This window comes from Manis javanica, chromosome X, assembly GCF_040802235.1.
Source record: "Manis javanica isolate MJ-LG chromosome X, MJ_LKY, whole genome shotgun sequence".
Taxonomy (NCBI): Eukaryota; Metazoa; Chordata; class Mammalia; order Pholidota; family Manidae; genus Manis; species Manis javanica.
Genome location: NC_133174.1, coordinates 71,624,970 through 71,639,056, shown reverse-complemented (window position 1 = coordinate 71,639,056; position 14,087 = coordinate 71,624,970). Strand labels below are relative to the sequence as shown.

Sequence of the window (14,087 nt, the reverse complement as noted above, 5' to 3'; positions counted from 1 at the left end):
ATACGGTATTTTGAGAGCATCTTCATTCACATAGTGTTTATTATAGTATAAGGTTATGGTTGTATTTTATTACTAGTTATTTTTAATCTCTTACTGCCTAATCTGTAAATTGAACTTTGTCATAGATATGTATGTATATGAAAAATCGTAGTATATGTAGGATTTGGTGCTATCCACAGTTTTAGGTATCCATGTGACAGTTTTAGAACATGTCTGCTGCAGATAAGGGGGAATGAGTGTATTCACCTTTACCAGTGAGGTTTATTCATTCATGTTTTCTTGTTACTCATTAATACCCTTTCTTATCAGCTTAATGAAGTTACTTTAACACTTATTGCATGGCTGGTTAAGTGGTGATGAACTTTTGACTTTCATTTGTTTGGAATGCTGTTTATCTCTCATTCAATTCTGGGTAAACTTGCTGGGTGGCATATTCTTGATTATAATTTTTTTTTTACTTTCAGCACTTTGACTATATTGTGCTACTCCATTATGACCTGTGAAGTTCCTATTGAACAATTCTTATAGTCTATAGGGGTTCCTTTATATGTAACAAGTTTTTGTTGTGCTGCTTCATGATTATTTCTTTAACTGTTGATACTTTAATTATAATGTCTTGGTGCAAATCTTCTTAGGTTCTTCTTTGGAACTCTGGGCTTCCTTGATTTGGATATCTGCTTCCGTATCCAGGTTAGAGATGCTTTCAGCCCTTATTTCTTCAAATAAACTTTCTGACTCTTTCTCTCTTCTTTTTCTAGTACCCCTATAATGTGAATGTTTTTCTGCTTCATGTTGCACATAGGACCTTTCAGCTATCTTCAATTTTCCTTTTTTTTTCTTCTCAATGCTCTGTTTGAGCAGATTCCACTGTCCTGTTTTCTAGATAACTGATCCTTTCTTCTGCTTTATCTAGTCCACTGGAACCCATCTATGTATTTTTCAGTTCAGTTATTCTATTCTTCAGCTCTGTCTTTTGATACTTTCTTTTATTTTCTATCTCTTTGTTATTGTGTTCATCCATTCTACTATTTTCAGTGAGGATCTTAATGACCATTACTTTTCACTTCCTTACAGGTAAGTTACTTATATTATTTCATTAAGGTTTTTTATGAGGTTTTTATCTTGTTCTTTCATTTGTAATATATTCATCTCTTCATTTTGCTTGGCTCTTTGTGCTTGTTTCCATATATTAGGTAAAAGAGCTACGTCTCTTAATCTTGAAGGAATAGCCTTGTATAGGAGATGAACCTTACCTTTCAACTCTTCCCTAGGTCTTGGTTTTATCCTGAACCTTTGTGATTCTCTAAGCTAATTTATTCTTAATAGATATATCCCAGTTGTTGAAGGTGTGCCAAGACCTGTCAGTGTTCCAAAGAGAGGAATCTTAGCATCTAGTTTTTGGCTAATTAGAAGCCAGACTCTTGGATAGCAGCTTTTAAAGTATTCCAATATATATACAGCCCTATGCAACCATAATTGTAAACCCCATTGATAGCCAGGCCAAGTGATCTGGAGGTGTCTCCTGGGAAATAGTGGCAAAAATTTGGACTCCAGACAAGTGTATAAACTCCTTTCTTGGAGATACTAGTGATGTGTACTAATGCTAAGGAGAACACAGAAATGACATCCTCTATCCTATGCTCCTGAGAGCACCTCTATAGCTTCTATAAGAGTGATAAATCTGAAAGCTCCCCATCAGGCTGAAGCTCCAGAACAAGCAGATAGGCTTTTTTTCCCCACAGAAAGACTTAATGTGTTTCAGTCTGCTGTCTGTGTAGTGCCCTGGGGTGGTACCCTGCCAAGAATTGTTTCTCCTATTGTCAAAGTCCCATGGGACCCAGGAACACAAGATCTACTGGCCACCAGAGTTGAGTAATCAAGGAAAATCCCCCGTGTGGACTGTCCATTCTGCTGGCTTTAGAAAGTAGTGAGAGAGTGCAGGCTGGTGTGTGCTCACTGCCTTTAGAGGGGCCATTGGAAGGTGTAATGCTAGGTTATATATTCTAACCCCCAGAGTGCTACAACAGAGTGTAGGTCAGGGTGCACCTCCCTGCGTTAGTGGGATCAAGGGAGAGTGCAGTGCTGGGTGAGTGAGTGCCTACTGGTCCTCATGGGGCCACAGAGCCAAGGTGCACCTGCTGGCCCTCACAGGGCCACAGAGAGCATAGGGTTAGGATGTACCCACCAGCACTATCCAGGTAGAGGGAGAGCACAAAAATAGCACCTGTCAGTGCCTCCATCTTTGGAGAGATTCCCAATAGGCCCCTCCCCTTTCAACAGATGTTTTAACAAGTGAATCTCCTTCATAAAACATCTAGACACTTTCAAACTGCTTCTTTTATGCTGGTTCTGAGGGTGAGTGCATCTGCACAAGCCCTTTATGAAAAGTGTCTCAGTTCTTTGCAGTCACTAGGATGTGAGCCTCACTAGTTCTCAAAACCAAATGTTTTGGGGGCTGATTTCTCCATTGCAGGTCCTAATTGTTGAGGTACCCAATGTGGGGCACAAACACTCTCCTCAGGGAGAAACTCTGGATTTATGAGATTCTCCAGATTGTTGTTTGCCGCTCCAGGGTTTTTGACAAAACCATGTCTCTGCCTCCCACACCTGTCCTAATGTAACCCTTTTACCATTTGTTTTGAAAGAGCTGCTCAGCCAATTTCAGGTCTTTTTCAGAGGGAATTTTTCCATATGTAGCTATAGATTTGGTTTGTTCTTAGAAGGAGCGGGTTCAGGATCTTCCTTTACCACCATTTTAGACTATCCCTATTTTTCTGCCTTTTTAAAATTAATTACTCTTCACAATTTCATTTTTATATCTGCAGTTGGATTTTCGTCTGTAAGAATTTGTTGTGTTATTTTAGTAGTTGCAGTATAAATCTTTAATTCAGGAGTCTGGAATCTATATGGTCTTGGGCCAAATATGGCCAGTTGCTTATTTCTCTAAATAAAATTTTATTGGAACACAGTCACAAACATTTGTTTAAGTACTGTCTGTGTCTGCTTTCATGCTTCACTGGCAATATAATTGCATAGTCTTTTTTTATTGGACGGTAGGCATTATTAATTTAATTTTCTTATACCATAGATACTTTTGTTTTCTCATAAGTTGTGTTTAACTTTGTTCTCGGATGCAGTTAATCTTTTGAGTCTTGCTTTTAAGCTTTGTTATGTGGACCAGAGCAGAATTCAGTCTAGGATTAATTTTTCAATACTGGAGCATAACCCTTCTTTAGTACTCTAATCAATGTGCTGTGAATTATGAGGTTTTTCACTCTTACTGTTGGGGACAAAACCTATCCTGGTCCTTTCTGAGCTCTGTGGAGTCTTTCTTTTAATCCTTTAGGGTTATTTTTTCCTGGGCTCAGGTAGTTTCCTTAGATTCATGATTGCAAATATTTTATTAGGTGGCAGGCATTCTGAAATTTGTCTTTTATGTGATGGATATTTTTTGTATTCCTACAAATATTGTTAATCTGTGTTCTGGAATGTGGAACTAGTTTGATTCTTTTGGGTTGTTAAACTGGACCAGAGAAGCATTTAGTCAGGGGTTTACTTGGCACCGCTCTGAAGCAAAACCCTTCTGGTTTACTCTATCCATTGTCCTTTGAATTGTGATGTTTTCTGCTCTGGCTGGAGATAACAGGAACTATTCTGACCCTGTGTGTGTTCCATAGAATAGTCCCTCTAATCCTTTCATTGGTTCTTATCCTAGCTCAGAATAGTTTCCTCTTTCACATGAGTTAAGCATTTCTCAGCTGAATACTTGCAGGAAATTTTCTGTGTTAACTTAACAGTTTTATGTACAATTCTCCCTTGTACTCTATTTTGTGAATTCTATTTTTTTAAATTTTCTTGTCTTTCTGGACTCTCAGCTCCATCTCATCAACTCAGGGAGTCTTCCAGGCTTTGCCTGACTTAGCTTTCCCTGCACTGCTGCTTGGGAACTCTTTCCAGATAGTAAGCTAGGCCAGTTGTAGGGCTTACCTCATTTGTTCTCATCTTTCAGTATTCACTGTCCTTTGTTGCCTGATGTCCAATGTCTTCAAAAGTATCACTTCATATATTTAGTCCTGTGCTTTAGTTGTTTCAGGAAGGAGATTAAATCCTGTCCTCGTCTAGTTCATTTTGTCTTGAAGTGGTAGTCTGGTAGTAGCATTTTATTTGGGTTATAGTGGTTCAACATATCACTTCCAGAATTAAAACGCTAAGTGTGGGAGAGCTACTGTTGGTTCCCAAAGCTCTGCAACTTGCTATGAAAAACAACAATGTGTTTATGGGATGTTAGCCAGTGCTTAAGTGGCTAAGGTCTCTGCCTTATATCTGTCTACCTCCAGTGCAAAGCATGCCATTTACATAGATTGTGATTTCAGTAGTTGTTTATAATAGAACAGAATTCAGTATGTGGTGGGGTCTGTCTAGGACCCCCTGCCAAGGAGGGTCCTTAAAGGACCTTGTTAAAAGCTGGTCCCAAGACATACAGGGACAACAGTATAACAAGCCTCCAGTATTCGCAATTCCTTGTGTTAGATTGTAGAAGTGTCAAGAATGTGTTTGAGAAATTCTTTCTTGTAGTCATTTCTAATTTTCTTTTAAACTCTTCAGACCTCCATTCTCAATGTGGGACTATCTAAACCCATACTAGCACAGAGATGCAGTCAGTAAGTTTTGATTCCTAAGTCTGGAATATTAGGTAAGAGCAAACATTTTAAATACACTGCCCAAAAGATGATAAATTAGTATATTCATTGAACAGGCTTTTAAAAAATTACTTAATGGTTACTCCTATAAACACCATATAATAAGTTGTTTATTGGTTATGCTTCACCTTTGTATACAAAAAAACTGTTATCCAAAATGAGGACTTAATGCTTTATACCTTAGAAAAAGACTTTAAAATTACTTTTTTTAATGTGTTAAGGAATTTTATAATGTATGTCATTTATACTTTACAGGGAATGGCACCTCCCCAAATTGTTCTCTCCCAAAATGCTTGCAAGCGCACGCACACACACACACACACACACACACACACACACACAGCTCTTAAGCCATGCCCTACTTTGCAAATATTAAGAAAATGTAGTTAGATGAATGGCTGATAATTGTAAAGCTGATAGTTCTTCCAGAATTAATTTATAGGTTTAACAAAATACCAAACAAAATCTCAATAGGAACTTTTGTTTATTTGAAATTGACAGAAATATTTTACCAGTTTACCTAATAACAAAAGTAAACAAATGAAAAGAACTAAGACATTTTGAAAATAAAGACTACCCTTTCCTTGCTCTACCTCTTGTTAAAACTTTTTTAAACCTACTGCTATAAGCAAAACACAGTATCAGCAAGATCGGACACATAAGGTATAGCCTGGGAATATTCTGGTATGTATACCTTACCATATATTATTATGATAGAAGAAGAATCACAAGTTAATGGCAAAGAGATGGGTTGTTCAGGAAATAGTATATGAGAAATTGGCTAGATATTTCAGAAAAAAATTTTTAATTGTCATGTCTACCACAGAGATAAGTTTTACTTATGTTAAAGAGCTAAATCTGGAAAAAACAATGATCTTGAAAGAAAATACAGCTGAATTTGTAGTTGACCATTGAATGGAGGTCTCCTTATCATTAAAGTATTGAAAGAAAACCATAAAGAAATGATATATAAATATGACTACATAAAATTAAGAATTACTGAACATTAAAAAACATCAAGTGGGGAAAATGTTGCAAGTAATATGTTGGAGAACTGACATTTTTAATATTTAAGGGGCTTACCAATTGAAAGAAATAGTAATTCAATAATGAAAAACAGGCAAAAACATAATTCACTTGAAAAATGGAAAAGCCATTAAACGTGGAAAAAATGTTTAGCCTAAGAATCAAAATTTAAACTACTGATGCCATTTTTAACATGTCAAATAAGAAAAGAATTTTTAAGGAGTAATGCTCAATGCTATCATAGATGTGGTAAGACAAATTTTCATAAACTGCTGATGGGAGTAGAAATTTGTAAACTTTTTGGAATACAATTTTGTCATATGTTAAGAATCTTGGACTATTTATTCTCTGTGACTCAATATTTCCTATTTTATTTTTTAGGAATCCATTTGGGGTAATAATCATATTTCAGACCTATTTAAAGTAGTGAAAAACTGAAAATAACTTAAATAAACATTTAGGTAAATTATGGTAAATTAGTGTGTTGATATTTTACAGCTATTTAAAACCTGATATAAATGTTTTAAAGATATGGGACAATACTTATGAAACAACATTAAGTAGGAGAAGAAGCGGCTACTAAAACGTATATATAGTATGGTCTATATATATGTTAAAACATACACACACACATACACACACATATACATATGTACATGATTTGAAGAACAGACCTAGCAGTGCTTACTTAAGGGGTTCTGGAGTTTTAGGTGATTTTCATTTATGAGGGGATTATAGGATGATTAGTGAATAGGAATGTATTAATGGTAGTGAACCTAAAACGTTTAAGAAGTTGTAGCATAGCATATGACAGAAGTAGCTTATGGGGAATGGGTAGTTTCTTGGGACAAGTATTCCTGAGTTCAAATCCTGGGCCGCCTTCTCACTAGCTTTGCTTTTCTGGGCAAGTTACTTCATCATTTTAACATTCTTTTTCCATATGTAAGGTGGTGATAATACCTACCTCAGGTTTGTTTGAAAGATTGTAATAACATAATGAATGTAAAGTGACTGGCATATAATTGCTACTTAGTTATTTTCTTATTTGCTTCCATCAAGAGGCTTTCCACAGAGACAATTTCATGACAAGATAATATACTTGCCATAAACTATAACCTAGGCAGAGTCTCTACTTCAGACTTTGAAGGATTTTTGTTTAGGGTTTTCTTATGTATTAGGTTTCATTGAACATTTTGATTAGCCTTCCTTGGATGCTAAATAAGTAACAAATATTTTTATTCTTAATATCAAATGAAAATGATGTTCTCATAGTTTTACCATAATACTTATATGAACTCACCTTAATCTTAGATAATGAAAAATCTTTGTTTTTTATAGATCTTTTTAAAAGTGGGTGGAGTATCAGAATTTACCTTGAACTATTCATTCTCTGAAATTTTATTAGCAACCTGAATCTGCATTATGTAATGAATCTGCATAATGTCATTCAATGACCATAATTCTTAATGGGCAAGCCAGTTGTAATATTTCTTTCAAATTTTGAGCTTTCCTAATAATCCAGAGATTTCTTTAATGAAAATAACCAATTTCTGGACAAGTTATTTGTTTTGCCTATTGGAAGCCCTTGATAAATCTTCAAAATTACATCTAATATTTGACTGGTACTCAATTTTATTTATAGATTAACACTCAAGAATGATACAAAACCTATACTAATAATACCTCATGGTTGCACACATAGCATTCCACAATTTACAAAGCTTTTTTTCCCACATAAACTAATTCAACTCTTACAACAACCTTGTTAGGTAGATATAAGTAAATATGATTATCATTGTTTTACAGGCTTAGGAAATGAAAACCACAGGGCTAAGTAACATGTCAAACATTGCAATGCTAATTGTGATTCCAAGTCCAGTGCTATTTTCACTTCATCATAGCAGCTGTATTCCCAGGGACAAAAAAAAATTGAGGAATACAATGCCATTAAACTCCTGTACTTCACTAACAGAAGAGGCCTGGAGCTACCCTAGGTCAGAGATTGGGGTTAGGACTGTGTTTAATATAATAGTTACTAATTTAATAGTTACAATAGTATATTAGAAACTGGGTTAGTAGATCCACTAAAAGTGAAATTCCTGAGAAGTGATAGTAGGTGGTGAAAGAGAAAAATAGTAGAAATAGTGAAATTACCAATGCTAAACCAAGGTAGCCTATGTACTTCAAAGATCCTTAGGGCATCACTATATGGTAGTAGAGTATTAAACATATAATCATATTATGACACTAAGTCATTAAGAGAAAAAGGTACATCCTGTGCAGTGCATTCACTGTAGAAGATATACAAACTACATATATTTTAGGAAGATTTACATTGAAATGGTTAATATTGAAGAGAAGGTTAGTTTCATCTATCTACTCTTATTTTCTTATTTGCCTGCACTTGTCTATTTATTGCTTTTTACATAAGTGATTTTTTTAATTCCGTAAGGAAAAAAAGACCAAATAGTAAATTATTATTTTATTCTAGGTTCTGTTTACAGAGGAGGATGTGAAATTCTACCTTGCAGAACTGGCCCTTGCTTTGAATCATCTGCACCAATTAGGAATTGTATATAGAGACCTGAAGCCAGAAAAGTAAAGCTATATTCTCCCTATGTATTCCTGTTACCAGTATTTCTATAACTACATTTTTTTATATACCAAGTCTTTTATTTTCAGGATTATGTGAAAATGTACATGAATTATACAATTATATGAAACTACTTATAAAAAGTTATCTCCATAAAATACCCATTGATTTTAAATTAATTATTTAAATATTCCCAGTACATCAAATAGATACTAACCTATTTTAAGTTAATGATTATTTTTATATAAATATATTATATAAAAATGTTTTATTCCATCTTGATGAATGTGAATTTTGATTTACAGCATTTTGCTTGATGAAATAGGACATATCAAGTTAACAGGTATGCGAATTCTTATTCTACCCTAAGCTCAATTTATATTTTTTGTTCTTTTAATATATTTGGCTAAACCTGTTTTCTTTTCTCCTCTTTGTTGCTTTAGCTTGCACTTTATTCATTTCTTTAGTGAATTAAAGTTCATTTAAAGGGTTTGAAAGGTATCTCTCAATATGTTCTAACTGTAATACCAAAAAATTGTATTAGAGTCACTAATCTAATTAAGAAATGACATTTGGTTTTCTAGATAAAAATACACCATCTTAGTTTCAGTCTGGACTGAAAGATTTATCGTATGTAGTTATCACATTTGATATATAGTGAATTAAAACTTTTAAACTAAGTATTTCATAATCAGAAGTTCATTTTGTTCTTTATATATAAAAACATCTTTTATTTTACTTTATTTTGACCATTGATGTTTTATTATGTATAATACACTGTGCTAATCCTTACAGTACTCATATGTAAAGTATCATTATACCATTAAAAATAATTTTTTTACTTTGAAATAATTGTAGACTCACAATAAGTTACAAAAAATACTACCAAGAGATCCTATACCCATCACCCAGCTTACCCCAATGGTGACATCTTACAAAACTGTAGTGCATTATTAACCCCAGGAAATTGATTGGTAATGTACAACTATCTGGACCATATACTTTATTTGTATTTCAACAGATTTTTCCATGCATTCTTTCTTTTGTTTGTGTATAATTCTGACATCACATGAATAGATTTGAATACCACCATCACAATCAGTATTTAAAACTATTCATTTACCACAGAAGAACTCTCTTATGCTGCCCATTTCTGGTCTGCATCTCTGCTGTTCCCTCATAGCTGGCAACCACTTATCTCTTCTACATATCTAATTTTATTATTTTGAGAATATGACATGAACAGAATCATACAATAGTCACACTCTTGGGCACTTATCCTAGAGAAATAAAAACTTATGGGCACATAAAACCTATATACATTTTAGTAAAAGCTCTATTTATAATAGCCCAAGACTGGGAATGTCCCAAATGTCCTTCAAAGAGTGAATGGAAACATAGATGGTAATACATCCATACAGTGGAATACTATTCAGCAATAAAAAGGAACGAACTCTTGATATAGGCCACAACTTGGATAGATTCAAGGGCATTATGCTGAGTGATCCAGTCTCAAAAGGTTACATATGTTTAAAACAGATAATAAATTATGTATTTAATCAACAGAATATTAAAACAAATAAAATGAAAATGTGGTCTTTTCAGAGAATTTTGGATTAGTATACTTAAAAGGTAAAGTTGCTTTAAATTCCTAAGTATAGAGAGGCTCAAGATGGCAGGGTGAGTAGAGTGGCAGAAATCTCCCAAAACCATATATATTTTTGAAAATACAATAAATACAACTACGCCTAACACAGAGACCAAAAGATACAGTGCAACAACTAGGCTACATCTACATCTACAAGAACATAGCATCTCACAAAAAGGGTAAGATACAAAGCTGTGACCCGACGGGTCCCGAGCACTCCCCCCACCCCAGCTCACTGGCGGGAGGAAAAGAATCAGAGTGGGGAGAGACTGGAAGCACAGGGCTGCTAAATAATCAGCCCTAGTAATCTTCACTGGGAGCGCAGACACACATTACATTGTTTACTGAATATTAGAGAAACAGAAAAGTAAAATCCGAGATGGAGACTGCGAGCAGGTCCACACAGCTGGCTCCCCTGGGTCGAAAGAAAAGTGGGTGCTTTTTGAAAGTCTTAAAGGGACAGGGGCTTAACAGCTGGATGGAATCATACTGGCACACTCAGTCCAGCAGGCTGGGAATCCTGAGGAACTTCAGGCACCCTAACTCCATGGGTGGCAATGCAGCTATGAAGCCCCTCATGGCGATAAGCAGCCTGCCATTCGTTCCCCCCAGCTGGTGCTGCAAACAAACCCACTGACCCACCAGAGCAGCAGAGCAGCCAGAGAGTGGCCCTGCCCACAGCAACCACCCAGATTCTCTGAGCGTGCAGCTAACCACGACAGCCCCAGGGGCTGCCAATGGCATGTAGCTGCCCAGCATAGACAGAGGAAGCCAGAGCAAGGCACGAAGGGGCACCGTTCTCACAAGGGACAACACCCAGCATGCCTGCCACTCCCTGGGCTGTCTAGATGAAAGCACTCTTAAGGCTAAATAGATGTCACCAGAGAAAATAAAATCACAGCAAAGAAAGAAGAGCAACCAAATACTAACTAAAGGCAAAAAATAAAATCAACTATTCACAAAAGCAGTCAAAGGAAACAAAAAAAGAGTACAGAAATAAACACCTAACATATAAAGAATGGAGGAGGAAGAATAAGAAGGGAGAGAAATAAAGAATCATCAGACTGTGTTTATAATAGCTTAATAAGAGAATTAAGTTAAACAGTTAGGGAGTAGACAGTTAGGGATCTGGGCTACACCAAGGGTTGCCCCAATGATGGCAGCTCAGGAGCTTAACTCAGAGGGTTCTCCATGTGTACAGGTAGCCTGCACAGGCAGCGGAGAAGGGCAGGGCAAGCAGCAAGCAGGAAGGGACTTTGTTCCTCAGCTGACATGTGCCACCTGCCTACAACCACCTCTATCACCATGAAAAGGCAGAAGAATCTGGTCCAGGAAGAATCACTCAAACCTAGAGAGAGGGCCTGGGGAAATAGATATAACCAATCTTCTTGAAAAAGAATTCAAAATAAAGGTCATAATGATGCTGATGGACCTCCAGAGAAATAAGCAATAGCTAAGGAATGAAGTCAGGAGGGAGATTACAGAAAAGAAACAATCTCTGGAAGGACTTAAGAACACACTGGATGAGTTGCAAGAGACTGTTAATGGAATAGAAATCAGAGAACAGGAATACAGAGAAGCTGAGGCAGAGAGAGATAAAAGTATCTCCAGGAATGAAAGAATATTAGAGAACTTTATGACCAATGCGAACAGAACAATATTTGCATTATAAGGGTACCAGAAGAAGAAGAGAGAGAAAAAGGGATAGAAAGTGTTATTGAAGAAATAATTGCTGAAAACTTTCCCAAGCTGGGGGAGGAAATAGTTTCTCAGACCATGGAAGACCACAGATGTCCCAACACAGGGACTCAAGGAGGACAACACCAGGACATATAATAATTAAAATGGCAAAGATCAAGGATAAGGACAGAGTATTAAAGGCAGCCAGAGAGAGAAAAAAGATCACCTACAAAGGAAAACCCATCAGGCTATCATCAGACTTCTCAACAGAAACCTTACAGGCCAGAAGAGAATGGCATGATATATTTAATGCAATGAAACAGAAGGGCCTTGAACCAAACATACTGTATCCAACACAATTATCATTTAAATGTGAAGGAGGGATTAAACAATTCCCAGACAAGCAAAAGTTGAGGGAATTTGCCTCCCACAAACCGGCTCTACACGATATTTTAAAGAGACTGCTCTAGATGGAAGCACTCTTAAGGCTAAATAGATGTCACCAGAGAAAATAAAATCACAGCAAGGAAAGAAGAGCTACCAAATACTAACTAAAGGCAAAAAATAAAATCAACTATTCACAAAAGCAGTCAAAGGAAACAAGAGTACAGAAATAAACACCTAACATATAAAGAATGGAGGAGGAAGAATAAGAAGGGAGAGAAATAAAGAATCATCAGACTGTGTTTATAATAGCTTAATAAGAGAGTTAAGTTAGACATAGTAAAGAAGCTCCCCTTGAGCCTTTGGTAATCACGAATCTAAAGCCTGCAATGGCAATAAGTACGTATCTTTCAATAATCACCCTAAATATAAATGGACTGAACGCATGAATGAAAAGACACAGAGAAATAGAATGGATAAAAAATCAAGACCTGAGAGCAGAGCAAAGATGGATGCGTGAGTAGAGCAACAGAAATCTCCTCCCAAAACCTATATATTTTTGAAAATACAACAAATACAACTATTCCTAAAAGAGAGACCAGTAGACACAGGACAACAGCCAGACTACCTCTACACCTGCGAGAACCCAGCGCCTCATGAATGGGGTAAGATACAAGCTGCAGCCCGGGGGCATCCGCGAGCTTCTGACCCCAGCTCTCAGGGAGAGGAGAGGAGTCAGAATGGGGAGGGAGAGGGAGCCCAGGACTGCTAAATAACCAGCCTTAGCCATCTGCACCGAGAGCACAGATGCACAGTGCATGGTGTGCTGGATACTAGGGAAAAAAGACATTAAGACCTGTGAGCGGGTCCCCACAGCCGGCACACCTGGGACAAAAGAAATGCGAGTGCCCTTTGAAAACCTTAAAGGGACAGGGGCCTCACAGCTGGGGGGAAGCACACCAGCACAATCAGCCCAGAAACTGGGAATCCCAGGGAACTCCAGGAGCCCCAACCCACTGGGCGGCAATGCAGATTGGAGGCCCCTCACGGTAATAAATAGCCTCCCATCCGATCCCCCTCCAGCACAACTCCGCCATAGCGGCAGTGGCCATGCCCACAGCAACCGGGCAGAGCTTCTTCCACACCAGCCTGGCAAGAATCAGACACCTCGTCTGTGCACAGCTGCCCAGCAAAAGCCGCTAGGGTTCACTGTTCTCCCAGGAGAGGAAGGCCACAAACCAGCAAGAAGGGACGTTCTCCCAGCCAACACTAGTGCCAGCTCCACACATATACCTCTGTCGCCATGAGAAGGCAGAAGAATTTCATCCAGACAAAAATCACAGTGTCAACCCCTGAGAAGGAGACAGACCTAACCAATCTTCCTTAAAAATAATTCAAAATAAAGGTCATAACCATACTAATGGATATACAGAGAAATATGCAAGAGCTAAGGGATGAAATCTGGAAGGAGATAGCAGAAATGAAACCATCTCTGGAAGGACTTAAGAGCAGACTAGATGAGGTGCAAGAGGCTGTTAATGGAATAGAAATCAGAGAACAGGAACACAGAGAAGCTGATGCAGAGAGAGAGAAAAGGATGTCCAGGATTGAAAGAATATTAAGAGAACTGTGTGACCAATCGAAAAGGAACAATATTGGCATTATAGGGGTACCAGAAGGAGGAGAGAGAAAAAGGGATAGAAAGTGTATTTGAAGAAATAATTGCTGAAAACTTTGGCAAACTGGGGGAGGAAATAATTGATCAGACCATGGAAGTACACAGAACTCCCAAAAGAAGGGACCCAAGGAAGACAACACCAAGACACATAATAATTAAAATGGCAAAGATCAAGGAAAAGGACAGAGTTTTAAAGGCAGCTTGAGAGAGGGAAAAGGTCAACTACAAAGGAAAACCCATCAGGCTATCATCAGACTTCTCAACAGAAACCTTCGAGGCCAGAAAAGAAAGGCATGATATATTTAATGCAATGAAACAGAAGGGCCTTGAACCAAGAATACTGGATCCAGCATGATTATCATTTAAATATGAAAGAGG

The 14,087-nt window shown here is 37.1% G+C and overlaps 1 protein-coding gene across 10 annotated transcripts in view; it reads left to right on the top strand.

Annotated features, from left to right (window-relative positions):
- The window catches only part of RPS6KA6 (ribosomal protein S6 kinase A6), a 166,714-nt gene that overhangs the window by 95,047 nt on the left and 57,580 nt on the right, over positions 1–14,087 (top strand). For all 10 annotated transcript variants that reach the window (XM_017668067.3, XM_037004820.2, XM_037004819.2 and 7 more), the window contains 2 exons: positions 8,218–8,324; positions 8,625–8,662. In XM_017668067.3, coding sequence (XP_017523556.1) covers positions 8,218–8,324; positions 8,625–8,662 — 145 coding nt within the window. The remainder of the gene's footprint in view (positions 1–8,217; positions 8,325–8,624; positions 8,663–14,087) is intronic.